Source organism: Zea mays, chromosome 2, assembly GCF_902167145.1.
Source record: "Zea mays cultivar B73 chromosome 2, Zm-B73-REFERENCE-NAM-5.0, whole genome shotgun sequence".
NCBI classification, from domain to species: domain Eukaryota; kingdom Viridiplantae; phylum Streptophyta; class Magnoliopsida; order Poales; family Poaceae; genus Zea; species Zea mays.
In genome coordinates this window covers 188,226,574-188,253,419 of record NC_050097.1, presented here as the reverse complement: position 1 = coordinate 188,253,419, position 26,846 = coordinate 188,226,574, and the positions used below count along the sequence as shown (strand labels likewise).

General features: G+C 45.2%; 3 protein-coding genes and 1 long non-coding RNA gene across 6 annotated transcripts; 3 read left to right on the top strand and 1 right to left on the bottom strand.

Moving 5' to 3' along the window:
• The first annotated feature begins 2,685 nt into the window (after nt 1–2,685).
• Nucleotides 2,686–4,498, top strand: LOC103647450 (uncharacterized). Of its 3 annotated transcripts, none has more exons than XR_002267680.1 (3): nt 2,707–2,803; nt 2,898–4,140; nt 4,236–4,498. It is a non-coding gene; the product is annotated as an uncharacterized lncRNA (long non-coding RNA). The 3 variants fall into 3 exon arrangements; XR_002267681.3 differs by having other exon boundaries at nt 2,727–3,062; nt 3,168–4,140; XR_562850.4 differs by having other exon boundaries at nt 2,686–4,140.
• A 2,398-nt stretch (nt 4,499–6,896) lies between these two features.
• On the top strand, nt 6,897–8,096 carry LOC100217061 (Galactosyltransferase family protein). The gene has a single exon (NM_001143432.1). It carries the CDS (start codon nt 6,972–6,974, stop codon nt 7,956–7,958), a length of 987 nt encoding a protein of 328 aa, NP_001136904.1. The 5' UTR covers nt 6,897–6,971; the 3' UTR covers nt 7,959–8,096.
• An 863-nt stretch (nt 8,097–8,959) lies between these two features.
• On the bottom strand, nt 8,960–9,675 carry LOC100274242 (histone H2B.3). The gene has a single exon (NM_001148610.1). The coding sequence runs from the start codon at nt 9,623–9,625 to the stop codon at nt 9,167–9,169; it is 459 nt and encodes a 152-aa protein (NP_001142082.1). The 5' UTR covers nt 9,626–9,675; the 3' UTR covers nt 8,960–9,166.
• An 11,960-nt stretch (nt 9,676–21,635) lies between these two features.
• Nucleotides 21,636–22,404, top strand: LOC100284525 (zinc finger protein 2). The gene is given in 1 exon segment (NM_001157420.2): nt 21,636–22,404. A coding segment is annotated over 1 exon segment (408 nt). The 5' UTR covers nt 21,636–21,775; the 3' UTR covers nt 22,184–22,404.
• The last annotated feature ends 4,442 nt before the right edge of the window (nt 22,405–26,846 follow it).

Genomic DNA, 26,846 nt, shown 5'->3' with positions numbered 1-26,846 from the left:
ACCAGTCCCTCTTCTGGGTATATAAAGGCCCGGGCAAGACCCGTTCAACACCTCGCCCGAACCCGCCGCGAAGTTCAAACTCAAAGACGAAACGCCCGTTCCTCGAACGGCTCGCACGCACAACGGCTGCCCCACGAACCACCCGTCCTGTCGCATTAACTTCGCGGCAGGGCAAGCGACACCTTTGGCAGGCGAAGCGGGCGACGTTTCATCTCCGTCATGATGACCGCGTCAAAAAAGGTGCACCACCTTATTTAAATTCATATCCTTCCCCTCCTCCTCTCTCTCTCTCTCTCTCTTGCTACAGGGACCGGGAAAGGGGACGTTGTGGAAAGGATCCTTCCCGGTGAAGGAAGCGCCCCGAGCCCTCCTACTGATCAGGGGTTCGAAGGCTGGCCCCTCGGAAGGGTTTCAACAGCCGCCCCAGAGCACTTGTACTTCAAGCCTATTACTGATCAGGGGTTCGAAGGCTGGCCCCTCGGAAGGGTTCGATAGCCGCCCCAGAGCGCTCGGGCTCCGTGCCCACTACTGATCAGGGGTTCGTAGGGTGGCCCCTCGGAAGGGTTCGATAGTCGCCCCAGAGCACGCAGAGTGAGGGATGACTCTGGGTATGTTCGATACATAGCCGAGGCTCGAGCTATGCTCCCGAGGTACCCTAGGACATTTCCGAGACCGGCGGGAACGATTTGTAACGGAATCCCACCGGAGGGAGGCATCGAGCCCTCGGACCCTGTCGAAGGGGTCTGGGTCCAGCGAATCACTCGCAGGTACTTTTGGAGCGCGCCTCTGGGCCACCAGCTGACCCCTAACGAACGGGGCACGGGCGTCCACTCGGATCACCCGTAAGCAGCTCACTGGAAACACCATGTTCGGCGCCCTCCGAGGGCAACATGGCGCTTTCCCCCTCCTCCTTGCGGAAAGGCGACGCAGGGGCGTATAATAAAAGTCGGGAAAGTCCTTGATCGTCCTCTCGCTTCGTGCAGAAGCTCGGGGGCTGCTCTCGCACCTGGCTACGGCCAAAACTGTTGACAGCATCAACAAACTAGCTTGATAACTTGGAACCCGACCACGCACCCGGGCTACGGCCGAGCCACATGAGGGAACGATCAGACCGGCCGAAGCACCACGAAAAGCATTCAGACCTTAGAGGAGTCAAACCACTCCTCCGAGGCCTCGGGGGCTACACCCGGCGGGTGCGCTCACGCGCACCCACCGGAACAAGGCAAAAACCGAGAAAGTCCGGTCCCCTCACCGAAAACGCGGCAAAAGCCTCCAAGCGAGTACCATCACTCCCTTCGAGGCTCGGGGGCTACTGTCGGGTACCATAATTAGGGGTACCCCTAACGCTCCTAATCATGGCTGGTAAACACCCTCAGACCAACTGACGGGTGCGGTTCAAGCCAAGACTTCGTCTACCCGAGGGACGCGATCTCACCCGAGCCCAGCCTCGGGTTGGAACAGTAGTCCCAGACAAGTTCACGCCTCGCTCGAGGGCCTCCTCAGACAGCGGGCGCCCCCTTGGCTCTCCCGAGGCCCGGCTCAGGCAGGCTTCATTGTGAAGCAACCTTGGCCATACCGCCTCACCAACCGACCGCTTCGCAGGCACATTAAATACAGGGGATGCCTGACGCCGTATCCTAACACACGCGCCTAAGTCGGCTAGGCGGAAGTGAACGCAGTCACTTCGCCCCTCTTCTTTACTGTCCGATGTGACAGGAAAACAGCGCCGCTTGCTCCGCTCCGACTGTCGTGTCAGCCACCACGGCAACGACTGACAACAAGTCACGATCAACCACCGAGTTCAAGCCTCGGGCGCAACAGGAAGCTCCGCCTCGCCCGACCTCACCCTCTGGCCTCGGGAGGAGGTTTCCGCCTCGCCCGACCTTACGCTCCGGCCTCGGGAGGAGATCTCCACCTCGCCCGACCCCTGGACTCGGCCTCGACCCCGATCTCGGGAGGAATCGCGTCCTCACCCGACCCCGGCCTCGGCCTCAAGAGAAGTCTCCGCCTCGACCGACCCTGGGCTCGGACCGATGGCGCTAACATGGGATACATCATTTCCCTATTCCTAGCCTGCTCAGGCTAGGAAGAACAAGACCGGTGTCCCATCTGGCTTACCCCGGCGACGGGTAATGATGGTGCCCCGCGTGCGCCATGATGCTGGTAGCTCTCAGCCCCTTACGACAGCAAGGAGACGTCAACAGGATCCTCACCGCGCTGCCAGCTGTGCTCCTACAGGACTTAGGCGCTCCTCCGGCGGCCACGCCATCACATGTACAGGGCCCAAGCTCTCCCCCAACGACCACGTTGGCATGTACACAGGGCTTATGCACTCCACTGCCGGACACGTTAGCGCATAGCTACGCCCCCCGTTGTACGTCTGGACTCTCTCCTTGCCTCTATAAAAGGGAGGTCCAAGGCCACCCTGAGGGGGGTTCGCGCGAGGGAAGCGGCGGACGAGCTCTGTGTCCCTCTCTCTCTCACGCGACGCGCTCGTAACCCCTACTGCGAGCGGCACCCCTGGTGCAGGATAATACAAGGCTTGTCCCACATCTTGTGTTCTATCCCGCGCCAACTCATTTGGGCAGGGACACGCAGCGACAATTCACTCATCGGTCCAGGGACCCCCCGGGGTCGAAACACCGACAAATATGTTAAAAGCATGTCACTTATTTCTCTAAATTTACAACAGACCCGCCGTGAGGGCACGAAGCCGTGAGCCCGTGACCGCCGTGAGCCCCTTCCGTGATTCCGTTCCCTCCAGGTAGGCTGCCATCCCTCCAGCGTTGGCACAGGCTGTCAGGTTAGTGAGCTCCTACCAATCCTACCATCCTCATTCCCTCCAGCGTTGGCACCATGAGCACTGAGCTCCTATCATCCCTCCACGTGATGCACAGGCTGCCAGGCTGGGGCGTTGAGCTGCCACCTGCACCTGCCAGGCTAGGGCGCTGGGCTGCCATCCCTCCAGGAGTCGATGCTGCCGACCTGTCGCTGGTTAGGTTAGTGATCTGAAATTCTGAAGTCCATCCCTCCAAGCTCCAGTCCGCCTGTCAGGTACTCAGGTCAGTAATCTGAAATTCTGAAGTCAACTAGATGGAGTTCAACTTACAAGATGTTGCATACTTGTATAGCTTATAAAGAAGCCATTGAAACATATGCTGATGCAGATTTAAACTATAAATGGGAACCTACAGCTGAAGAGTGGGTTTTGTTTATTGCAATTGAACCAATTCTTGCATCTTTAGCTAAAGTTACCACTGCATTGTCTGCTTCTTCATATCCTACTGCGAATCTATTCTATCCTCACATTGTGGATATAAAAATTGCATTGAGGGCAGCAATGGTCTCCAATAATTTGAATTTGAGAACAATGGGTAATGCTATGATGGAAAAGTTTAACAAGTATTGGGAAGAAAAGAATAATGTTATGGTTATTGCTACTATTCTTGATCCAAGGTATAAAATGAGATTTATTGAGTGGTGCTTCAATAAGATATTTGATGAACATCAAGTTGTGTTTGAATTAGAAGATGTTCGTAGTGAGTTAGAAAAAACTCTATGGGGATTTTGAGGTGCAGCATAGAAAGAGAAAAGAGTCTCAAAGCAAATATAATGCTTCCTCATCTTTGAGTATTGAAAGATCATGTAGGTTGCCATCCTCTTCATGTCAATTTCAGTCTTTCTTGTCATCAACTCAGTATAACCCATCAAAGAGCGAGTTGCTTATCTATTTGGAGGAGACTAATGTCAGTTTATCGGACAAAGAGCTTGATTTGCTGAATTGGTGGAAGGTTAATTCACATAGATTTCCAGTGGTGTCGAGAATGGCAAAGAAATTCCTAACTATATCTGCGACATCTGTATCTTCGGAGTCTACTTTTAGCACGGGAGGTAGAACTCTAGATGATTATCATAGTTCTCTAAGGCCTTCAATGGTAGAGGCATTGGTATATATGCTCTTCTAGCTGGATCCGAGGAACACATGATGGAGGCATGATATATGTGATATGCTGATCTTGTATATTTCTTAAAGTTGTATTATTTCACACGTTAATTGAACTTTGTATTTTATCAAGAAGAAGATGACGAGGACAATGTTGAGAACATTCTGTTTCCAAAAAGCTTGGTGGAAAGCAACTAGTAAGAGATCTGAATTCTAATACTCTTTGTTAGAATATAGGGGAAACATGAATTATTTAGTGCTATTTGTAAACTAATTAGAATTGTCTTCACAGAATTTGGAAGAATTGGATGGAGACAAGACAAGCTAAGCTAAGGACGTCAAGAGAAAAGATGCATCATTTGAATTATTTTTGTCATTGAAACTTTGAGATACTGAATATTTTCTGCTTATCAATGGATTATGCATTACTCTTGTAGACTTTAAGATACTGCTGCTGGTTTAAATGTCTTCTTGTATGTTTTGAGGAGTAGTGTATCTTCTTGTATGTTTTGAGCTGATTTTATGGAATATATATACAGCTGAAGGTTTGGCTCGTGAGCCTGTACCGAGCCGAGTCTGATTATAGAGCTCGCCAGACGACCGAATCGAGCCGGGCTCGGCTCGCTCTTTTACCGAGCCACACCGATCGGCTCGGCTCGTTTCTAGCCCTACCTACTACTATATGATTTTTCGCTACGTGGGTTTAGAAGCAAGATGTATCGGCAGGAAAAAAGCATATTACTAGTATTTAGGGTATAACGTGGTTTACTGAGGATCGGAAAAAAGTAAATATTATCGAGAGTAAATAATGTTTAGATATGTTTAAGGCATGTACAATCATGAGACGTTGGTTTGGTTTTTTCAAGTACAGGTGACATTAAAAGACTTAATTTGTAATACAACTCTGAGCTTTTAAATTATAAATATGGTTAATAGACAATATACATAAAGAGTGGTATAGATATGACCTCTTCTCTTAGGGGCCGTTTGTTTCGTTGGAATTGAATTCCATTTTAATAATTATATTTGAGACATAACTAATTAAGTTTATATATTTATATATGTAATATATTTGTATAGTATCTTAAATCATGTGAGAGAGATAGTTATATACTACATTTATGTTATAGAGGCACAAGTAGAAGAATGTGCTATAAGTTGTACATCGGAAAATAGCATGTAAATCTATAGAATAAATTTCCATCTCTCAACCCATGAATTTGAGGTAGGCTTATATGATAACTTTGGAAAGTGGTGGAATGTCATATTCTAAAAAATAGTCTATTCCATTAGTAAGATTCCAATTCCTCGAAATGAAAGGAAACAAACGGGGCCTTATATTATTTATACATAGGTTAAGAGGAATGGAAAGGACATATCGGGCGGCTGCGCATCTGTGCTGTGCGCGTGTGCCGACGAAGAAACTCAACTGGACGCCCCTGGCTTTCGTGTACCGACGGGAATCAGTTTGGTGGTGCGTGCTTTTCAGTCTCGCAATCACAATCGAGGTCAGCAAGCACGCCACGCTACTACTCATCGGGACGCCTGGCTCATGCATAGTCCTGAGAATATGGACTGAACTTTTTAGGCTAGTACTAACATGGTCCAAAAACACGAGCTTAAAGCACGGTCTAACACGAAATAATATGAACTACGCTAGCACGGTCCAAAGACCCAAAGACGGACTTGGGTCGGGCCTCAAATTCCGGCCCGTCAGACCTCAGCACGGCTCATATAGACGGGCTGAACTTGGGCCGGCACGGTCCAATTAAGCTCAATTTGTTTAATTTCTTTAATTTAGTAAGATATCAACTTTATATTGATGTGATATTTGGAGCAAATGATGTTAGAATTGTTTAATATTTTTAATTTAGTAAGCTATGAACTTTATGTTGTTGACACGAAGCACGATAGGCTTGGACCGGGCCAAGCCCGACCCAATTTCCAGCACTACTCATGCATGTCCTCCGCTGGCTGAAACACTGTGCCGCGCGCGAAGGAGACGCTGAAAGATGGACTCCAGTTTCCGGCCGGCGGCCGCGCTACCATGCATGCATGGGGGTGGGGGAGGGAGTTTACACGCTATATCGGCGCTGGTCGCCAGAAGCCCAGCCCCAGCCCCCACGCGGCTGCTGGCTGGCCACGTTGTGCTGCTGTCTCGCCGGGTGCACTGCCGCACGCTCTGCTCCGACCGGGTCTCTTTTGACCGTCCGTCTGTATTGGTGGAACAATTCAGCAAGGGCCTGTTTGCTTTGAAGCCATCCAGGCACGAGCAAACGCGCCAGGCAACAGTTCTTGACTAACTGGGCGTGCTGGTGTAGTATACAGCAAGGCTGGTGGCTGGTGCGACATCGATATATGGTTCGTGCTTCCCCAGTCACCGATTAAGCAAGCAGTAACTGACAACGAATCGTGTCGCCGGCGGCCTCCTGGAACCTGTCGTTTTGCCGCCCCCCGTGGCCCCGTCACACTCGCGCAAACAGGCAAAGCTCGAACTCGAAGCAACTAAAACAACGCCATTTTGCTTGCCACGCCCTGCCCCGGAATCTTTTTGATTTACGAATGCGAATGATTGCTCGTGACGAGTTGTCAATAACCCAAGGCCACACGAGAACAGATCGAACCGAGATGAATTTAAATATGATTGGAAGGCGTTCCAGAGACTGCCACCTAACCATGTCACGCGCATTCACGAACAAGTGCTCCAATGCAAGAAACAAAACACCATGCTCTGTGCTCTGTGCTCTCCAGTAGTAGTCTCGACGTCGTCGTCGCGTGGCCGATATATACCATTTCAGCGTTCCCTCCCGGCCGGTCATGCACGAACGTTCCAGCCAACATCTCAGCACGACCAGTCAGTCAGTCGCACGCGCCGGCCGCTCGGCCTGCGCTTTATAATCCGGCACCCGGCGCGCGGGGCCGGGGCACGTACGTTACGTTTCGCTTGGGTTTTTTTTTTCTCACGGAACGATCCAGACGCGCTAGCCGTAGGCCGCGCGTAGCTGGCGGTGTGCGCTGCCGCTGCGCCATGAAGACCACTTCGTCGCACGGGCTCCACGCCGCGTCGGCGTCGCTCTGCACGCCGTACCTACTCCTCCTACCGCTCGGCCTCCTCGCCGTGCTGCTGGCGCTCCCGAGCCTCGGCTCCTCTTACGCGCGCTCCCAAGGCCTCGGCGTGCTCTGCCGCAGCGCGGCGGCAGGCACCGACGTTGGCGGCGGCGGTGACTACTCCTCCTCCGTCGCGTCGGGCGCCGGCGACGAGAAGAAGGCCGCGGTCGCCGAGACACCGCGGCCGGAGCTCAGCCTGCTGGTGGGCGTGCTGACCGTGCCGGGCCGGCGGGAGCGGCGGGACATCCTGCGGACGGCCTACGCGCTGCAGCCGGCGGCGCCCGCGGCGCGCGTGGACGTGCGCTTCGTCTTCTGCAGCGTGACGGACCCGGTGGAGGCGGCGCTGGTGGCGGTGGAGGCGCGGCGCCACGGCGACGTGCTGGTGCTGGACTGCGCGGAGAACATGAACGACGGGAAGACGCACGCGTACCTGTCCTCCGTGCCGCGCCTCTTCGCGTCCGCGCCCTACGACTACGTCATGAAGACCGACGACGACACGTACCTGCGCGTGGCGGCGCTGGTGGCGGAGCTGCGCCCCAGGCCCCGCGACGACGTCTACCTGGGCTACGGCTTCCCCGTCGGCGACGACCCCATGCCGTTCATGCACGGCATGGGCTACGTCGTGTCCTGGGACGTGGCGCGCTGGGTGTCCGCCAACGGGGACATCCTGCGCCACAACGACACGCACGGGCCCGAGGACCTGCTCGTCGGCAAGTGGCTCAACATCGGCGGCAGGGGCAGGAACCGCTACGACCTCAAGCCCAGGATGTACGACCTCAACTGGTTCATGGACAACTTCCGCCCGGACACCATCGCCGTGCACATGCTCAAGGACAACCGCCGATGGGCGGCCACGTTCACCTACTTCAACGTCACCGCCGGGATCCACACCAACAGCCTGCCGTGATCAACCAGTTATTTCAGTTCGATTTTTTTTTCCCTGAGGTTGACGTTGGCTGATTGTGCCAAGGTGGCGTGCGTAAGCCACATTCTTTTCTTGTATTTATTATATTACATATCGTTAGTCTTCTGATTGGTCATCGTCAACGATCAACGTGCCATACTGACATGAAACTTTGCTCGGCCCCACCTTGAGTATTTAAGCCACAATCTGTGCTTAAATACCTCATACCTGACAGTACTCCAAACTGCATAGTTCTCTGTTAAACTGTTTTTAGCAATGTTATTTATATCTATCATCTATATCTGTCCTTTACAATTTTCTCTAAAATATTTCATCATCTACATCTATTCTCTCTCTAACAATGTTCTCAAAATCACGTACTCTATACGCAAATAACTATATTAGAGATATTTTTTATTTTTAAATTTTTTTCATACGTATTTATCATACTCTAAAATGTATTGTACATATTTTAGTTTTGTTAAACCGGTTGTTTAAAATATTAAAATGGATAGAGAACCATTTTAAAAAGTTATATATATAGAAGATCTAGCAGCGTTCTCTAAATTTAGAGAACCATTTAAAGAATGTTGTTGAAAGTATTAGAGGATTGTTCCATCCTCTATATTTAGAGTAGATGAGCCTTTACAGGCTCTGTTGAAGTCTTATTGCTGCTATATAAGAATCCATACCTTATTCCGTGAAGAATTTAAGGTAACGTTTGGTTCACAAAATATAACGTAAATGACAAAAATAATAATTCACACTCAAATACCGATATCAATTTCTTGTGTGGTATTTCATTATCATAAAAACTAAAGAAATATAATTTAACATTATCATATCAGTCAGTTGTTACATTATAAATATATAAACCAAATAGCCCTAATAATAGGATACAAAATATCCCTGCAACCTGAACTTGATCATGAACACACAGTTGTATTTCAGATTTTTTTTTTAAGGACTGCAGATTTCACGTTTCAATGCACTCACAGAAATTTCAAGTATCATACTTGTTCCATGTCAGACACAGTTCTGCAGTCTTAACAACGTGATCTGGAACAATGTCCATCAAACACAACGTGACGTGGAACAATGTTCATCAGTCTTAACAGCTCAAATAGACGCAGATCATATCATCCATCACTACCCCTACCAGATAAATTGAGCCACGTCTACCAACACCACCCAGCCTAGTACTATGAACCTTAAGAAGAGGTGAACTTGGTGACGGCCTTGGTGCCCTCGGAGACGGCGTGCTTGGCAAGCTCGCCGGGGAGGACGAGGCGCACCGAGGTCTGGATCTCGCGGGAGGTGACGGTGGGCTTCTTGTTATAGCGCGCCAGCTTGGCGGACTCGGCCGCGAGCTTCTCGAAGATGTCGTTGATGAAGGAGTTCATGATGGACATGGCCTTGGACGAGATGCCGATGTCGGGGTGCACCTGCTTCAGCACCTTGAAGATGTAGATCTTGTAGGTCTCCACGGACTTCTTCGCTTTCTTTTTCCCCTTCTTGCCCTCGCCGCCCTCCTTACCGGCGGACTTGCCCGCCGGGAGGCGCTTCTCGGCCTTGGGCTTCTTCCCCGCCGGAGCCTTCTCCGCCTTCTCTGTCGCGGGCTCCTCTGCAGGCTTCTTCGCCGCCGGCTTCTTGTCCGCCTTGGGTGCCATCGAAGGTAGCGGTGGTGAGAAGCTGTGGTGAATTCGCTAGGAGGATTTGGAGACGGAAGATTTCGGTGGCTGTGAACAAGAGTGGGTTGAGGTGTATTTGTAGAACGGAGCAGCGGGCGTCGATCGGCATGTGCCGCGGATTGCTGTCGTGGAGGGATGGGATGCGTTGGTGACATCACAAATAGACGGTGGCGATGGCTTTGCCGTGGATTACTGACGTGGTTGGAGTGTGCACCCTCTCCGTCTCCAAAGGAGGCGGGAAACTGCGATTCAGCGCGCGCCATTGTGGGCACTGGGCAGTGGTGAGGCAGTGCCGCAGCCCGCAGTGGGCACTCGTTCGGGCGGCCTTTCTTTTGACGCTTCTTTTTGGAGTCGACTATAATTTGGCAGCCCGCTATCGGGCCGTATAAAATTTGTTTGATTATGCTCCATTTGTTTTCCAACATTTGGAGTAGCTTTTAAACCCGTTTCTATAATAATCACTTTAGTTAGGGCCAGAAACAAGCTGATCTGAGCCTCGGTGACTAAACAGGCTCGGCTTGTCCACTTGGCGAGCTAGAGAAAAAGTTTCGGCTCGACATTGGCTCACGAGCTATTTACTGATACTTATCATTGCATTATTTAGTGAATTAATATTATATAAATCCAAAATATGTAATCGTCATTTAACATTCTAAGTAATTTAAATTATAATTGTAATATATCTATCATCAATAACTAAAAACGAGCTATTATTCATAAAATTATCTAATGTTCATCATTATTCTATAAATTGGTCAATTTAACACGGCTCACGATCTGGAACGAGGCAGCTCGGCTCAGCTCGCTGCAAAAACAAGCTAGAAAAATGGGCTCGGCTCGGCTCGTTTGAGGCCCGCAAGCTGCTTCGAGCCGAGCCAAGACGGCTCGCAAGTCTCGAGTTTATTTTATAGCCCTAACTTTAGTCAAAACCGACTAAAATTAATGTAAACACTGAATCAATCGAGTCGTGCGATAGTAGAAAACCACCACTTTCTACATCATAAATCCTATAAACTCTTTTATCTTCCTTCGCACGTAATTTCCATGATACTCAGATTTTTCCACAGTCAGATTCTTAGAAAAAATTCTCAGAAAAAAGATAAACCAAACAGGTCCAATGTCACATCAACAACGACGGTGGCCGAGCAGTGGCCTCTAGTCGGGCAGCGCTTCGATGGTCGCACACATCCGGTCGACGTTGAGCTCCCTGAGCATGGTGACTAGCTGTGGTACCTCTCCCTTCATCCCTGAGCATGACAACGGGTGGCGATGTCCCTCCCTCCCCTCTGGCATGGCGCCCCTCCCTCTCCCTCCCTCCCTTGAGCACGGGCAGACCGACGGTGCAGGGGGCGCAAACCGGAGAGATGGTGCGGGCGAGGCACGGTGATCCTGGCTCTCCTTCTCTTAGTGTCGGTGGAGAGGATGAGCATTCTGGTAGCTTCACCGCCGAGGATGAGCGCTCCGATAGAGGAACTAGCGAATACGAACCCACCAGCAGTGGATCTGTCGAAGAGGTGCCCTCCGACGATGGGCTCAGCAGGGACAGGCGCATCAGTGATAGATCTAGTGATGGAGGGCATGGATCTAGTGACAATGGCGTGGATCTAGCCACGACGGTGGTGCGGGGCAGCCTCGGTGGGCTACCGGGCTCGGATAAGCTTTTTTAAACCCTAAAATTATTAACTAAGACGGGCATGCCACTAGACCAAACCAGTTAACTTTCTAGAGCCTAAACTCTAGGAAGTTAGCTCTAAACTCTCGGAAGTTAGCTAAACCCTCGGAAGTAAAGCGATCCCGTCGGAAGTTAGGCTCTCGGAAAAAATTTGTCGGAAGTTAGCTTAACTTCCTAGAGCCCTCTAGGCGGCCCCACTCAGAAGTTAGTAGATTCACACCGTTAAGGCACATAGCTCTGTCAACCCGATAACTTCCTACGACTTACTGTAGCCTCTAGTAAGTTAGCTGGCTAACTTTCTAGAGGCATCTGTGGCAATTAAAGTAACATATCTTCCCTCCAAACTCTAGAAAGTTAATTTGACCCTAAACCCTAAACCTCGAACCTATACGAGTGAGTTTGGGTAAGAAGCATCTATGGCAATTAAAGTAACAGATCTTCCCTCCAAACTCAAGGCAGAAACAATCTGTATCCTCGCCACATATTGGACATGTTAGAATTCCATGGCAGCTCCATCCAGCAAATAAACTGTATGCCAATAAATCATGAATGGACCACATATATGCAACTCGGAGTGTGAATCTCTCCTTTTTGTAGCAATTGTATGCTTCGACTCCTTCCCATAACTTTTTGAGATCATCGATCAAGGGTTACATCATCACATTCAACCCTTTCTCAGTATGGTGTATACTATGAAAAATTAGGGAAAGAAACATGTAATCAAATTCCATGCACAGATGAGGTGGAAGGTTGTATTGAATAACAAATACAAGCCAACAAGAATATGATGTTGGATTTGTATTGAAAGGTGTGAAACCATCTGTCGCCAATCTAGTTCGAATATTTCTCGTTTCACTACCAAATTCTGGATCAAAGTCATCTAGAGCCTTCGACGCATCACTGTCAGACGGGTGTGTTATCACATGAGTGTCCTCACGTTCATGTTCTTTGTGCCATCTCATGTGCCTAGCTGTGTTTCTCGAAAGAAACAAACGACTAACATGAGGCGCAAGAGGCATGTAACGAAGTTACTTTTGGGTTATCGTTGATGTGACCATTTCACCATCATTGTTTTTAACCTCTACATATCTCGACTTGCCACACTTTAGACACTTCTTATCATTCTCTTGATCCTTCCAGAAAAGCATACAATTATCTGGATAGACATTGATTTTTTGATACTCCATACCTGGACCAGAGAGAAGTTTTCTGCACTAATACACGTCTTTCGGCATCTTGTGATTTGGTGGAAACACTTCACTGATTAAGTTCAAGAGCTCGTTGTAACAATTGTTCGAGAACATGAACTTAGACTTAATAGCCATAAGTTGAGTCACGAAAGCAAGGATGGAAACTTTTGTGTGTTCATGCAAGCGGCTAACTTCCTAGAGTATGCCGTCAGAAGTTAGCAGGCGCGACTAACTTTCTAGAGGCTCTACGAAAACTCTAGGAAGTTAAGTAGGCCACCGTCGGAAGTTAGTCGCCCGTTTGACCGCACTAGTTGGTTAAAGAGGTGAAATCTAACTTTCGAGATCCATGTTTAAAACCGTAGAAAGTTATGGTTATTTTCTAGAGCTACCAGTAGACTCTCGGAAGTTAGTAATTTCCCACAATTTGTCATAAAAAACGTAGGAAGTTAAGAAACCATAGTAAGTTTATATTTTTTGGTGTAGTGTTTAAAGACAACCACCTCAGTTAATATGTATTAAAGAAGGCGGTTGTCTTAACGCGCTCGCCTCCATTAATCCACTAACAGAGGCTGACGTAGTAACCACATCCATTAATCGTCGATTAAAAGAGGCCTTATGTCAGAGGCGGACGGTTTCACGGTCCGCCTCTTAAAATCGTTTTTGCCCGCCACTATTAATCATCGTTATTGTAGTAGTGTTGGCCTGGTGATTTCCCGAGCCAAAGATAAATTTGTGAACAGTCATATGCCCAATCAACGTCAAATTTGTGGCACTTGGCAGACGAGAAGTTCCCATTTCTCCAAATAGTGTTCTGGCGCACCTGCAATATCTTATCACCAAAGGGAAACTCGAAATCTTCGGCCGTTTCTTCAGCTTGGAGAAGGCATACGACCTAATTACTGGACTGGGCTGAATACACGACCCAAGGTGGAATACAGCGTCCTGCTATTTTGCTGTGAGATTTTTAGCTATCTATCATTGATAAGGATATTACCTCTCGATCTGTCATTTTTAGACGGATAAATATAAAATAGCAGCAGCGCTACCTCTTGCCATTTTTACTGACCCGCGCCGCCATAGATCTTCATCTGTTCCGAGCAGAAAAGCACATAAAAACCAGTTTTACTTCGTCCCTATCTACTATCTAGATAAGACCGCCATCGACACTTTCTATTGGAAAATTAATAAAGTCTAAGATTAATTTGATAACGCAACATAAAACGAAAAACCTAGATCTACTGACAGATAGTATCCATGTCATTAGAATTTAGAACAGAATATATTTAAACCAACTCAACAACATTAACACATAAAATAAGAATCAACAACAGATCTGACCATAAGACCGTGATTTTCATGAGTGTTGGAGAGGAACCCGAGCGGACGTGCGCGAAGCACTTCCTAGAAACCTGATTCGGCGGCACCCATACAGGTCGTAAAAATACCGACGGTGGTTCGGAGACATCGCTCTCCCTTGATCTGCTGACGAAGGGACAACAGAGCAGAGAAGCGGTGGCGCAGAGAATTGAGAAGAAGAGAATGAGTCGGTTGCTATTCGCCTTCCTCCTTCGACTGAAGGACATCTACCCTTTATAGAGGGGTCGCCGCAACCTGCTTGATTCGATCTGCTAAATTTCAGGAACCGCCCCTAAAATATCTCTACGTGCAACGGCCCAGAGATCTCGCATGTAACGTGCGTGCCCATTACTTCCGGTCGACATGACAGTCTAAGTGTGATATTTGGTAACCAAATAAGCAAAAGGCAAAAATTAAACTGCTGTTTAGAACACGTCACGATACGCGAAAAAACACAAAACGAGAGCGTGCGCGTGTGGCAGCCTCCATAGCTCTTTATTTGTCTCATGTGAAGATAGGGAACACTCCCACATATAAGTTGGTTCTCTCCTACCTAGATGGACATATGGGACTAAAGCCTCATGCCATCTCTACACACCACCTTGACTTCCTTATTGAATTAGGCCACACACTAGTGGGCCTAATTTCAACACCTTCTTCCTTCCTAAGAATCCTCGTCGCCCGCTTCGCTTCCTAAGAACGACTGTTTCGTTGCCCACGCACAATCACATTCTTTTCGAGGTTGTTGACGTTGTCGTCGAAGAGATAAGCTGTTGTTGACGTTGTCGTCGAAGAGATAAGTTGCCAGTTCATGGGGGGGGGGGTGAAAGCCACTTGTCGGACGAGGCTTGCGGGAGATCGAAGAAGTTCATCCATGTCGAAGAAATGTTAGAGCCTCCGACGACACCGGTGATGGGAGAGCAGGAGGCGGCGGTGGGTGGACAAGGGTGGTGACAACTAGACCCCACTAGCTATACTTTCAGGGGTGTTTGGTTTGAGGCACTCCATCCAGGATGAGATGATATGAATCAATTCCTCATTTCTCATTTTTTATTTGGTATGTGAAATGGAATGAGTTGATCCATCACCACCTCATTTATTATAGTTAGTTAGTAGTAATACGAGGATTGAAGTCACCCCACCAAATTTGAGGAATGGACATATGATGCACCATCTTATTTTAGATGGAGTGATTCCTCAAACCAAACACCCCCTAAATTTGGTGGGATGACCCCATTCATCATGTTAGTACTACCAAACTAATTATGACGAATGAGGTGATGATGAATCAACTAATTCCATTTCACAAACCAAACAAAAAAATTGAGGAGCGAGAAGATGACAGACTAACTTATTTATCAAACCAAATACCCTATTAATGTTCCTTTCAATGCTCTTTGAAATAGGGTACGATCATAGAAAAAAGTGCTGCCAGTAACAATACTATATTTGGTCATATAAATAGAGAATTTGTATCATATCAATAGCAAATTAGCTATTAATAAAAAAACCCTTTTAAGAGCATCTCCAACAACGGTGTAGTATATTTGAGTCATTTGAGATGGTGCCCTATATGTTTTTAACAAAATTTTACAAAATGAGACACTGCTGAAGTAGTTTTTCTTGTATAGAACCTTATATTTTAATCTGAAGCACTAATTTAAGGCATTATTAAAGATGCTACGTGTACCGAGAGAGATCTACACTGTAATTTGTTTATTCTGATTATGACGAGTGACGACCACTGGATCCACCGGGCTCAGTCAGGGCCCCCAGGCCCAGTAGCATCCAGGCCCAGTAAGCATCCCAACGATGACAGTCCAGAGCTAGCGAAGGCTGGAGCGAAAATCATCGAATCTAATCTACACACGTTACGTTACGTTACGTTACGTTACGTTACGTTACGCTTACGCCTGCCCTGCCCAGAAATCTGGTGGGTACCACTCCCTAGCATCAATCAAATCTGGTCGTACCACGAGACAGACGGACCTGGACACGATCTGGGGTTTCGTACGTATCACACATCGCTGTCGCTCCAGCGTGTGCGTGTACATGTAGTAACAGTAGCACACTGTTTGACGATGAGGACCGAAACCGTTGGCAGCACATACCTGCACTCCTGCAGTACACACACACATGCAATAATCGAAACGTGCATGGGTCCGGCTGACAAGCCGATCGACGCGACGTATGAGCGGTACTTATATAGCATGCACAGTACAGTAGTGGCGATGGATCAAAAGGCTCCATGATTGCTGCGGTACTCGAACTCCTCCTGGTTGACTGATTTTGCATCCTCGATTCCTCGTTGCATTACACTTCTGTTGGAATTAAATTAGATCCAATATTAAATATATCTAGTGTTGGAAATAGGTTTCAAAACAAATTTATTGTTTGGATGTATCTAGAATTGCAATTCCATCTAATACCTAGATCGATCTTGGCTCTGAATCGTGAGAGAGTCCAATTCCAAAGAATTGAGTTTTAATTTCAGCTCTGAATTTTTTAGCTAGCCAAACAGCGGAATTCAGAATTCTTGATTCCAATTCCCTATTCCAGTATTGAATATCTACATCCAAACTCGTTTTTAAGGTATTTAATTTAAACACTCTATATTCTGGCGCTACGTCGTCGCACCGCTAGCCATGTGCCGTGTCAATTTAATAATATTGGTCATGCATACATCCGTGTGAGCAAGAGCAGCTAGCCTGCAAAGGTCAAGGATGACGTTTAGATAAGATCTGACGACTGACGACAATGCATAGCAGGCAGCGGCTTTACCATTCTTTAACCCTATCTGGTATCCCGCTTGTTACCAGATGGAGTTACTACCAATGAGTTACTCGAGAGCATCTTCTTGGACGCAGGTCACCATCGCCGGTAGGACCACTGTCTATGGACTACGGTGGCGAATCCAGCAAAGTAGCTTGAGAGCTCCTTTCATTATTTTTTTTTACCTCTAGGTCGCTCCTCTCTTAAATTTATAAGTAGTTGTTTCGAACTCCACGATTCTTTCTAGATTCCAGCTTACAGTGTAGAACTATAGTTTATAATGTAAATTTAAATAGTTTTAAAAATACTTTTTAATCTAAATGATAAATAAAACGACTTATCTAAATATTTTTAATAGTTTATAACTCTAGCTCCACGATTTTGTAGAGCACTTATTAACCTTTTTCACCAAATTTTGTGGAGCCGTAGCGATTCCAAAATAGGGCATATATTATAGGTGTCGGGAGAGGAGCTCTATACTTTGGAGTAGCATTAGTGCAGGAATTTTGATTCTATTCTATCTCAGTGCTAGATCCGTACGTTTCTGACTGTCTAAAGTGGTGGTAATATGACAAACTGAAACAAACTATCCATAATGAAATCATGGGACCTTTAAATATAAAACTTCATCCACGCATAGACAGACACTTCCAAATAGGAAACAGGATACTAATCCAAGAGAAAGAGGGTAGATCATATTGCCATAACAAGATCATGGCAAATCGACGTCGTTGGTTGTGAATTGAGGGTTGATACGTGGAGGCGGAGGTCATAGTCCTTGGTATTATGTGGAGATGCCATTTTGGTGTTGTTTGGTTCACATATTTGTAACGCAGTAGGTAACCAATAACGTTAAACCATGTTTGTTTAACTCCAACCATAATGAGATACTACACTAGCGTTGGCGCAGATTTGGGTACCAATCACTACAAGCTCGAGCTGTATCGACGGCGATGCTCTCTACGGTAGCGAGGACGGTCCACGGCCTAGGTCAGGACGGTTCGCAACCTGGCGCAGAGGCGGGTTTTTTATGAGCCGAAGCCGGACGGTCCGCATGTGCGTAGGGGCGGCGGTGTTCGCCAACCGCACCTCAATCTCGCTCCCGAGAGGGACCCTATCAGAGACGAGAGATCCTAGGGTTTGTTTTTGGATCGACAGACCACCCGAGACGCCTCTAGACGACGTAGAGCTGAAGAATGAGGTGAAGAAAGCTACGTTCGTTACTGTCTACTCCTAGGGAAAAAAGTAAAGGGCGGAAGATATATTGATTGTAGTTCGATTGTTGATGCCTACAACCGAACGTACCCCTTCATATATATAGGGGGTGGTCTGGACCCGTTCCTAGGCGTTTCCAAACAGTAGCCACAGGTTTAGAGGGATAAATATGCGTGGAAAAGGGATTAGTTACACCTGATCTGATCTAATCGTGGACCGTTCGATCCTTAGGACCAGACCGTCCGACCGTGCCCAGTGCCATAAATGGTGGTCAACACAAGCCCCCTGCCTTTTAGAAAAGCTGAGCGAACCAAAAGCACTGGTGCAGGCTGGAATCAACTTGATGTGATAACATCAGTATTCTTAAGCATCTTGTCACACACTAGGATGATATTGCTTCAGGAAACGACCGTTCAATGTCTTGGGCAAGTCTTCACCTTGCAATGTTTGTAACATGTAGGCGTTACCAGATATTACCTATGTGATCCTGTAAGGGCCTTCCTAGCTTGGCGACCATTTCCTGAATTTTCGATGTCTGCTCCTTAGTGACAAGATGGTCTTCCATACCAGGTCTGCTACCTGAAATGACATAGCCTTGACCTTCTTGTTGTAAGCTTTGACAACCATATTCTTCTCTTTCTCGATCTATCTCAGAGCCATCAATCTCTTGTCGGCCACTTCATAGATATTACCCATCATCAAATTATAATAATCACCGTTAGTTAGATCGTTCTGCCTGTCAAACCTGACAGCATTGTGGCTTATTTCAATAGGCAAAACAACTTCCTGCCCATAAACAAACTCAAAAGGAGAAACTTTAGTAGCACGATGTTTAGATATTCTATGAGCCCACAAAGCCTCAGACAAGACCTTATACCAACTCTTAATATCTTCTTCTTTATAAGGCTAATCAATATCCTATTACTAGACTTGGCCTATCCATTGGCCTGAGCTTAATATGGAGATGAATTGAGAAATTTGATCCTATATGATTCACCAAACTCATGTACCTCATTTGACATAGAAGAAGTCTCTTGGTCTGTGGTCAAAGTCTAGGGAATGCCAAATCTATAATGATATGCTCAGTTATAAACTCAGTTACCTCTCTATGTGTCATATTCTTCAAAACAACAGCTTCAGTCTAATTTGTAAAATAATCTGTGGCGACCAAGACAAACCAATGTTCCCTTTGACGATGAATGATGAATATCTCCTGCAAAGTCCAATACCCATCCCGGAAGGGCCAAGGTTTGATAATAGGATGTAATTCGGCTGCAGGAACCAACTGCAGGTCACCAATTTTTTGACACACTTGGCATCCCTTGTAGTACTTGAAACAATCAACTATCATATCAGGCCAATAGAAGCTAGATCTTCTCAACAGCCACTTCATCTTTGGAGCCGATTGATGAGTATCACAAATCCCTTTATGTACTTCGGCCATAGCTAGTATAGCATCATTAGAGCCCAAGTATTTAAGCAAGACATCACTAGTTGTTCGATAATAAAGTTCATTATCATTTAAAACATATTTGAAAGCTATACGCCGAACATTTCTGTCTATCCTAATACTAGGATTATGAAGGTAACTAATTATAGGCACCCTCCAATCAGTTGCATTAGCTATGTTGTCAGCCAAATTAATCAAGGAAACGTATCCAGCTGGCACTCGATAATGAAGGATATTTTGCCGAGTGTCTACTGTCCATGCTCTCAGCAGAGGGGGCTCCAATAGGCCCCCACATCAGCCTCAGTGCTGTGAGTCGCAAGCTGGCACTCGACAAAAGGAGCCTCTTTGATATACTTTGATAACTCGAGTTAGTTGATGTTCAAATATGAATTATTTGAAAAAATCAATTAAACGAACTAAATCTAATTGTTATATCAAACACTTTGATAATTGTACCATAATGGAACATATAGGTATATATATATTGTAGGAACATGCCATAAAATGTTTTATGAGATAAATAAAAATAAAATACACTTTACCGAGTGTAGGGAAAGACACTCGACGAACCCTTACTTTGTCGAGTCTGCCAGGGAACACTTGACAAAGAAGTCAGTTTGTCGAGTGTCAACTTCTGACACTCGGTATTGTTAACGGCTGTCAACTATAGACGGCTGTTGACAACCCTTTGCCAAGGGCCGGGTTTCGCCGAGAGCTTGACACTTTGTAAAGCCTCCTTTGCCGAGCGTCGGTGTATGCAAGCGTTTGGCTCACGGCAAAGAAGGTTTGTGCCGAGTGTCTTTGGTCGCTGAGAATGACACTCGACAATGCAAGTTTTGCCAAGTGGTCGTAAATTGCCCTCGGCAAAGATTTGGGCGCTCGACAAAGAGTCAGATTCCGATAGTGAACGTACCTGTATGAGTTCAGCTGCCACTCATGAAAGACCCTGTAATTGACTTATATGTTCCAAATAGAGGGGGGCCTTTTGGCAACCTTATATCAGGGATAGTCCATTGTTTAGCTGTCAAGAAGTGTATGTTTAACTTATCAGTCTCCATCGAAATATTGATATATCAAACAACAATGAAACTAAGAGTGTTTTACATGCTTCTTGGAATTTGGTGGATATTGTTAGAATATTTGGGATAAGAACCATTTATTTAAGATGATATAAATCCTAAGTCACATGTTTAAACTAGGAGTTATGTATAAGTAAGTGGGTGAATTATGGCTGCTAACTTATGGCTTGTTAAGTTACTAGTAACGACCATTTTGATGGTTGGAATTACTAGTAAGAGTCGTTTTTATGACCATGTTGGCTGCTATATATTAAGCTATTTGATAGCACATCTTCATCTGCTCTCTTGTGCCTATATAAGAGTACACAACTCTTCAATCGTGCAGGGTGAAAATATACTCTTGCTAGTTTTTTTTGCTCTTTTTTTCACGGTTGAGTTGCCTCATAAGTCTTCATCGTCCCAAATCTCCGCTCACACGGAGAGTTAGGAGAGCAAGCCCCCGAAACCTCCGTCCGCTGGAGACACTTGCCGGGTGCGCGGGCGATCAGGTTTTTGGGAGCGTCGCTTTGACTGCTCGTTTCAAGATCATCTTCATCATCCACTTTCTCGTTGCGGGATCGTCTTCTTAGTCTACTTCTCGGTGGACGTTCGCGGGACTGTACTGCGTCGGTCTATTCCTTTAATTGACTTTGTAATCGGCTATATCGAACATACACACAATGACTAGTCTGAATGGAATAACCAGTGTCTTGAGCATGAGCCCCTCCGCTGGTTATACCCTGATATCTTTTCTGATAAGTATGTTGTTTCTGTATAATCTCGGTTTAACTACTGAGACGAGTAATATACCACATTGCAAATATTTGTCATCACAAATTTAGCATGTTATTTCTAGATTAAATTTAATATGAATTGCCTAATTTCCTAACAGATATTCTTTTAAATACTCCAAAAAAAAACTTTGTAGCTGTTCGTTTCTTACAATTCACTACTCCAAGCAGGTTGGCAAGTAGCTAGCCCCTCTCGTATATATATAACACCTTTGCTCAGCCAGCAACCAGCTCTGCCGTTGGACCCTATCGACGAACGACGGACAAAATCTTTTGTCATTTTCATTCGTTTCTTTCCTTTTCTTCATGGAGCGCCTTATTTTCTAGACCTACGTATGTACCTGTTATTAATCTGAACCACCATATATATACATACGTACAGAATACAGATACATACGCTACCGCCTTTCCTGTGTCTCTCTCTACACTTGGCTGTAGATAGATACGTAGTATATATATACGTACTCGAGCATCCTGCGGTTGGTGCAATTGCGCAGCATTGTACACTGCTGTTACCAAAAACAGGCGAATAATAGAAGCTACTCTTCTACTCGCTCGTCACCTTCGTTCGAGGATCGAGCTCGAGCCAGCAGCTTTATTGCCTGCCGTGCTGTCCCCGGCCGCCATGAATACCAAGGGCAAGAGTGACCGCGGCGGGGAGGAGGGCGTCCTCGACCTCAACCTCTCCCTGCAGCGGACCCTGGTGGCGCCCGAGCCGGAGCCGCTGATGGGTTACTTCGTCTGCACCTACTGCGACAAGAAATTCTACTCCTCGCAGGCACTCGGCGGCCACCAGAACGCCCACAAGTTGGAGCGCAGCGTGGCCAAGCGCGCCCGCGAGCTGGCCGCCGCTCGCCGTGCGGGCCAGGGCGGCGAGCGCGCCAGTGCTGCCGAGGAGGAGGCGAGGATGGGCATTGCGAGGACGACGGTCTCATCACCAAGATCCTCCTCGTCGTCGCACCAGATCAGGATGTCGCCGGTGGCAAGCTGGAATAATCTCACCGACGACATCGACCTCACCTTGAAGCTATGATTGGCTGCGCGGGCGGCTGCTCGTCGGACTTTGAGGTTCTTGTCCCTGGGATGCATAGGACATATACGAGCAATCACTGCCTTGATCCCTCCGGTCATTTGAGCTGATCTCTTGTTATATTTTCGTCTGCTGATGATTAAGCCCCGATCTGTGTTGATGAATTTCCTGGACCATACTGCATGCCTGCATCGACTGAAGCTAGGCAGGTTCGTGGTTCTTGGTGATTTCCCTAGCTTGATCGATCCCACACACCGCGTTCACCCAGTACCCCATCTCTTTCATCTTCACTGCTGCCTAATGTTCTCCCCCTTATGTTTTAACATTATAGTTTAACTATGATTTACCTCTAGTATTACTTATCATGTAAGACATAGAAATGAAAACATGAACACAAGGTTAGGATTGCGGGCCAGCGCTAGCTTCAGGTGTACCTGGAGCAGCATGTATATACTCCCCATTACGGCCACGAGATTATCCAAACAAGGTCTAAAGTCACTAGGGAGAAGGAACTGCAGTACAGTATACACGGGCAGTACAAAGTACGTACAGTATGCATTGAGCTTCAGGTAAGGTGCACTCTATGACCTTAATTAGCTGTTAATCCTCGTCATGAAGCAATTATTGTTACGACGACATCACATCCAAGCGAAGTCTGTGGACTGTAGGTGTAGCATCGGTGTAGTAGGGTGTGTGGTCCAGTAGGCCTTAGCTCTGGCGCTAGGCTCATCTCTTTGTCATTGTCATTGTGTCCAATATAAAAGCACGTGGCATATTACCTCGATTCATTTGTCATTGTCCAAGTGGTGTGATATCAACCGAATAACCATAATAATTTCACTGGACGATGCGACATGTGCTTGTGCCACTTTGTGGAGAAAAAAAATACTCTCTCTGCTTTTTTATTTCTCATAATTTAGTTTAAAAATGAACTAGCTGGTGACAAATATTCGATAATGCATGAAGGTAGTAATAATTATAAAAGGAACTCGATCGATCGGGATGTGAATGAATAGACTGATTCTCCCACACTTAGGTTATTGATTCTGCCAAAGAGTTCCATGCATGTTGCTGTCTGCAACAGTCCTTCCTCGTGTAATGGCACTATCACCCTTCCTTTTCTTTTCTTTTCTTTTTGGATATATACGAGCCACACAGTTTCAAGAGTAAATATATATGGTGTATGTACATACATATATATGGTCAGAAACTGGTACGCATTTTATTTCCAGCAGTTAGTCAATGGCGTGATAGCTAGCGACCCTCCTTTATTTTTCTTGCTTATAAAAAAGTACACAAGACATCAAAATCAGATTACTTAATTCCTTATGTATAGGCATATATGTCCTTTTTCTAAAAAATAAAACATTAAGAATTGAAACTATACGATCGTTGTTTCCTAAATTCTACTTGAAGTTTATGCTCCAGATAAAATTGATCTTTGTGTCTGATCGATTAGAATATAAAACAAACAGATGCGCGGTGCTATATCTATATCCAATAGATGCGAGCCTGCATGCTCTTCTTTAGATAGGCAAACACAAGAGAGATTACATGGTATATACAACCGACCCCTACTTAGATACGAATATCCTAATCTATTCGTAAGACGGTTGCAATAGAGACAGGATCCTATACGGCTTATCTAACCTCAGGGAGGACCGAGGACAAAATGGTAGTGAGGACACATTTGCAACAATGAGCACCAAAATATCAGAACAAGAGCATTAGAGTTGAACCAAGCAAGAGACCTAATGGTGAAAATCTATGCACTAATACTTTGAATATTGTATATCCAAAGTTTGAATTTTTTCTATTTTGTTTTTTACTTAGAATCATATATTTTAGGAACAATTGGATCTATACCATTAAAAGATCCAAACTTTAGATATATACCATGTACCCCACATGTAATTGACTCATGTGGACCCACATGTAAGTGAGATAGTAATGGTATGGATCCAAAGTGGTGATCTTTTAATGGTATGGATCCAAATTTCCCTATATTTTATTATATATTACCGAACAATTTAAAAATTAATTAATTAGAAAACATAATACAAGTATAAGAAACTACATAATAAGATTTCAAATATCATAGTTGGAGACCTCTAACAACATGGAAAATAAACAAATTTCAAAGTGTCATAATCTCTAAATGTTTTGTCCATGCCTTCGGATCCGTCTAAAATTTTCTATCCTTGAAAATTGATATTTGTTACATAATGACTTAACATATAAAAGGTATAAAACAAGAATATTTTTCCACTCGAATGGTATATGTAAGTAAATAGAAATTTGGTTTAAATTACCTAAAATAATTCTTCGATGATAATGAATTAAGTCTAATAATGTTAAACTAAATCTGTCAATTTGAAAATTGTATTGAAAGCTCGAAATGTTCATAATAATTTTATTGTGTATATGACTACAATATATACTAGACATTGTCTCGTATAATGCGTCATATGATCTTTCATAGCTTCAGCAATGCAATTCAATAGTGTTGTACTCTCTGACATGAAAATAATACATTGATATAGAGTGATTTATCATGCTATCAATTCCATGTATATTTGATACAATCTAGTGATCTTAATTTTAGGTAGTGTTTGGTTGAGGAGCCAAGTAGAATGGAGTCGTTCCATATCCCTGATTCTAGGAACGGAGCCGCTCTGTTCTGTGTTTGGTAATCTGGAACGGAGCGGCTCTGTTTTTTGTTTGGTTGCAGAGTGAACGGAACGGAGCGTGACTGTGAGAGCGGGATGGGAACGGAGCGGCTCCGTCCGGTTGATTTTTTGGAGCGGAATGGTTCTGGATCTGAGGAGAATATTCCCTAATTGGAGCCATTCCGTTCTAGTTACTTTGTAATCAAACAACAACAAAACTGGGACAGAACGGCTCCGTTCTACTTGGCTCTTCAACCAAACACTACCTTACATCAACGGCAAGATTTGTAAATCCCGAATTTGCATCAATAAAAAGGTATTAGTTTAATAATTCTACCATAAACTATATAAGCACATTGTTAAAAAAAGAAATACTTGAAAATGTAATGGATATTAAAGCACAAGCAATTTGTTCATCCCATAAGCCAAAACCTCCCATAAATTGTACTATCTTTGTTCTTTTTTATTTCTCGCGGTTTAGTTCATAAATAAACTAGTGGGTGACAAATATTTGAGAACAGAGGCTTGGTTTTTGGTTGTTAACTAACTTGGTAATCGTTTTTCCTTTAGAAAGTGATGTTCTGCCCATAATATATTTGTTTTAATAAATTACCAGAAAGCTAATACATCAACCCCAAGGTTATTTGTTTTTCACTTCATGCAATATTTTTTATAATACTTGGTATGTAGTTCTCAAACATGGATAAGTTTCAATTCTCATATTAGATAAGTCATTTGGGATTCAGTCTCCACTCTAACCATCTTACATATATATTAGGATATTGGTATATATCTAAGTTGGAGTCCGTTGTATACATGGTTTTAAAGGCATCAAGGCGTAACTAGCTAGGCACCCAACCACCGTCTGAACGGTTGGGCGACTTAGGTAGGCGCCTAGGCGACGCCTTACTAACCAACATATAGCATCTATAATTATTCTATATATAAAGGAAGTAAAACCAGGCAACCAGCCGCTAAGTCATCACAATAGTGGATTTGAAATTGCCACAAAATAGTCTCTAATAGAATAATATCAAGTTACAAAATATAAAACAACACAATACAAATCTGAAATAGCCACATAGACAGGTTCTAATAGCATAATTAATAGTAATTAGCTACTAATGCAGTAAATATGCTAATCAGGGTTTTAAATAGCCGGTTATAGTTGTTATAGTAGGCAAAAGCTATGCGCTATAGCCTCATATAGCCCGCAATATCCCGATATTGCCCGTTATTTACACTTTTGAGAAGCACACTGCTAAACCTCTTAGCCCGTTATTTAAAACCATGATGCTAATGCTAGCAATAGATACTCTCCCATCTTTCAAAAATCAGCATCAAACCCTTTAGGGATATTGGGTGCCTCCCCTTTTCCACCATCATTGCCACCATCATGTTCATCTTCACAATATATGATTTATGCATCATCATGTGGATCATTTTCTTCATCTTCCTCTTTCTCTTCAGCCTATGACACATTTTGTACAGTAGCAGAATTTCTTCTTGAATACATATTATGGGCTCTTCCTAGAAAGTTTTGGCCATGAAGTGCTTCTGATGCTCCAATTGCATTATCCGCAAGGTCCCATGTAAGGTAACACTCACACCCACGCCCACCTTCAGGGCCTATATGCAAAGGGTCAGCCCACTCACTCTCCTAGTTGAAGTCCTAATGAACTAATAGATCAAAGTTTTTCCCTTTCTTTTGGCATAGTTTTTGTAACCTAGCTTTCATCTTCTAGATGTACGAAATGAAGACGATAGAATTCAACCTATTATGCAACAACTGATTTATTTTCTTTGTATGGATCTATAAAATTAGAAAACATCTAATCACTAAATCCTGAAATATTGATTACAAAAGTAGACGAGTAGGTGGATGAGGACTTGAGAAGGCACACATAGTAACTTACAAATTCAAAGGTACTTCAATTACGTTCACAACCTGAAGATGATGCATAAAGACTCACCAAACGCCTAGCTAATCTCTATAA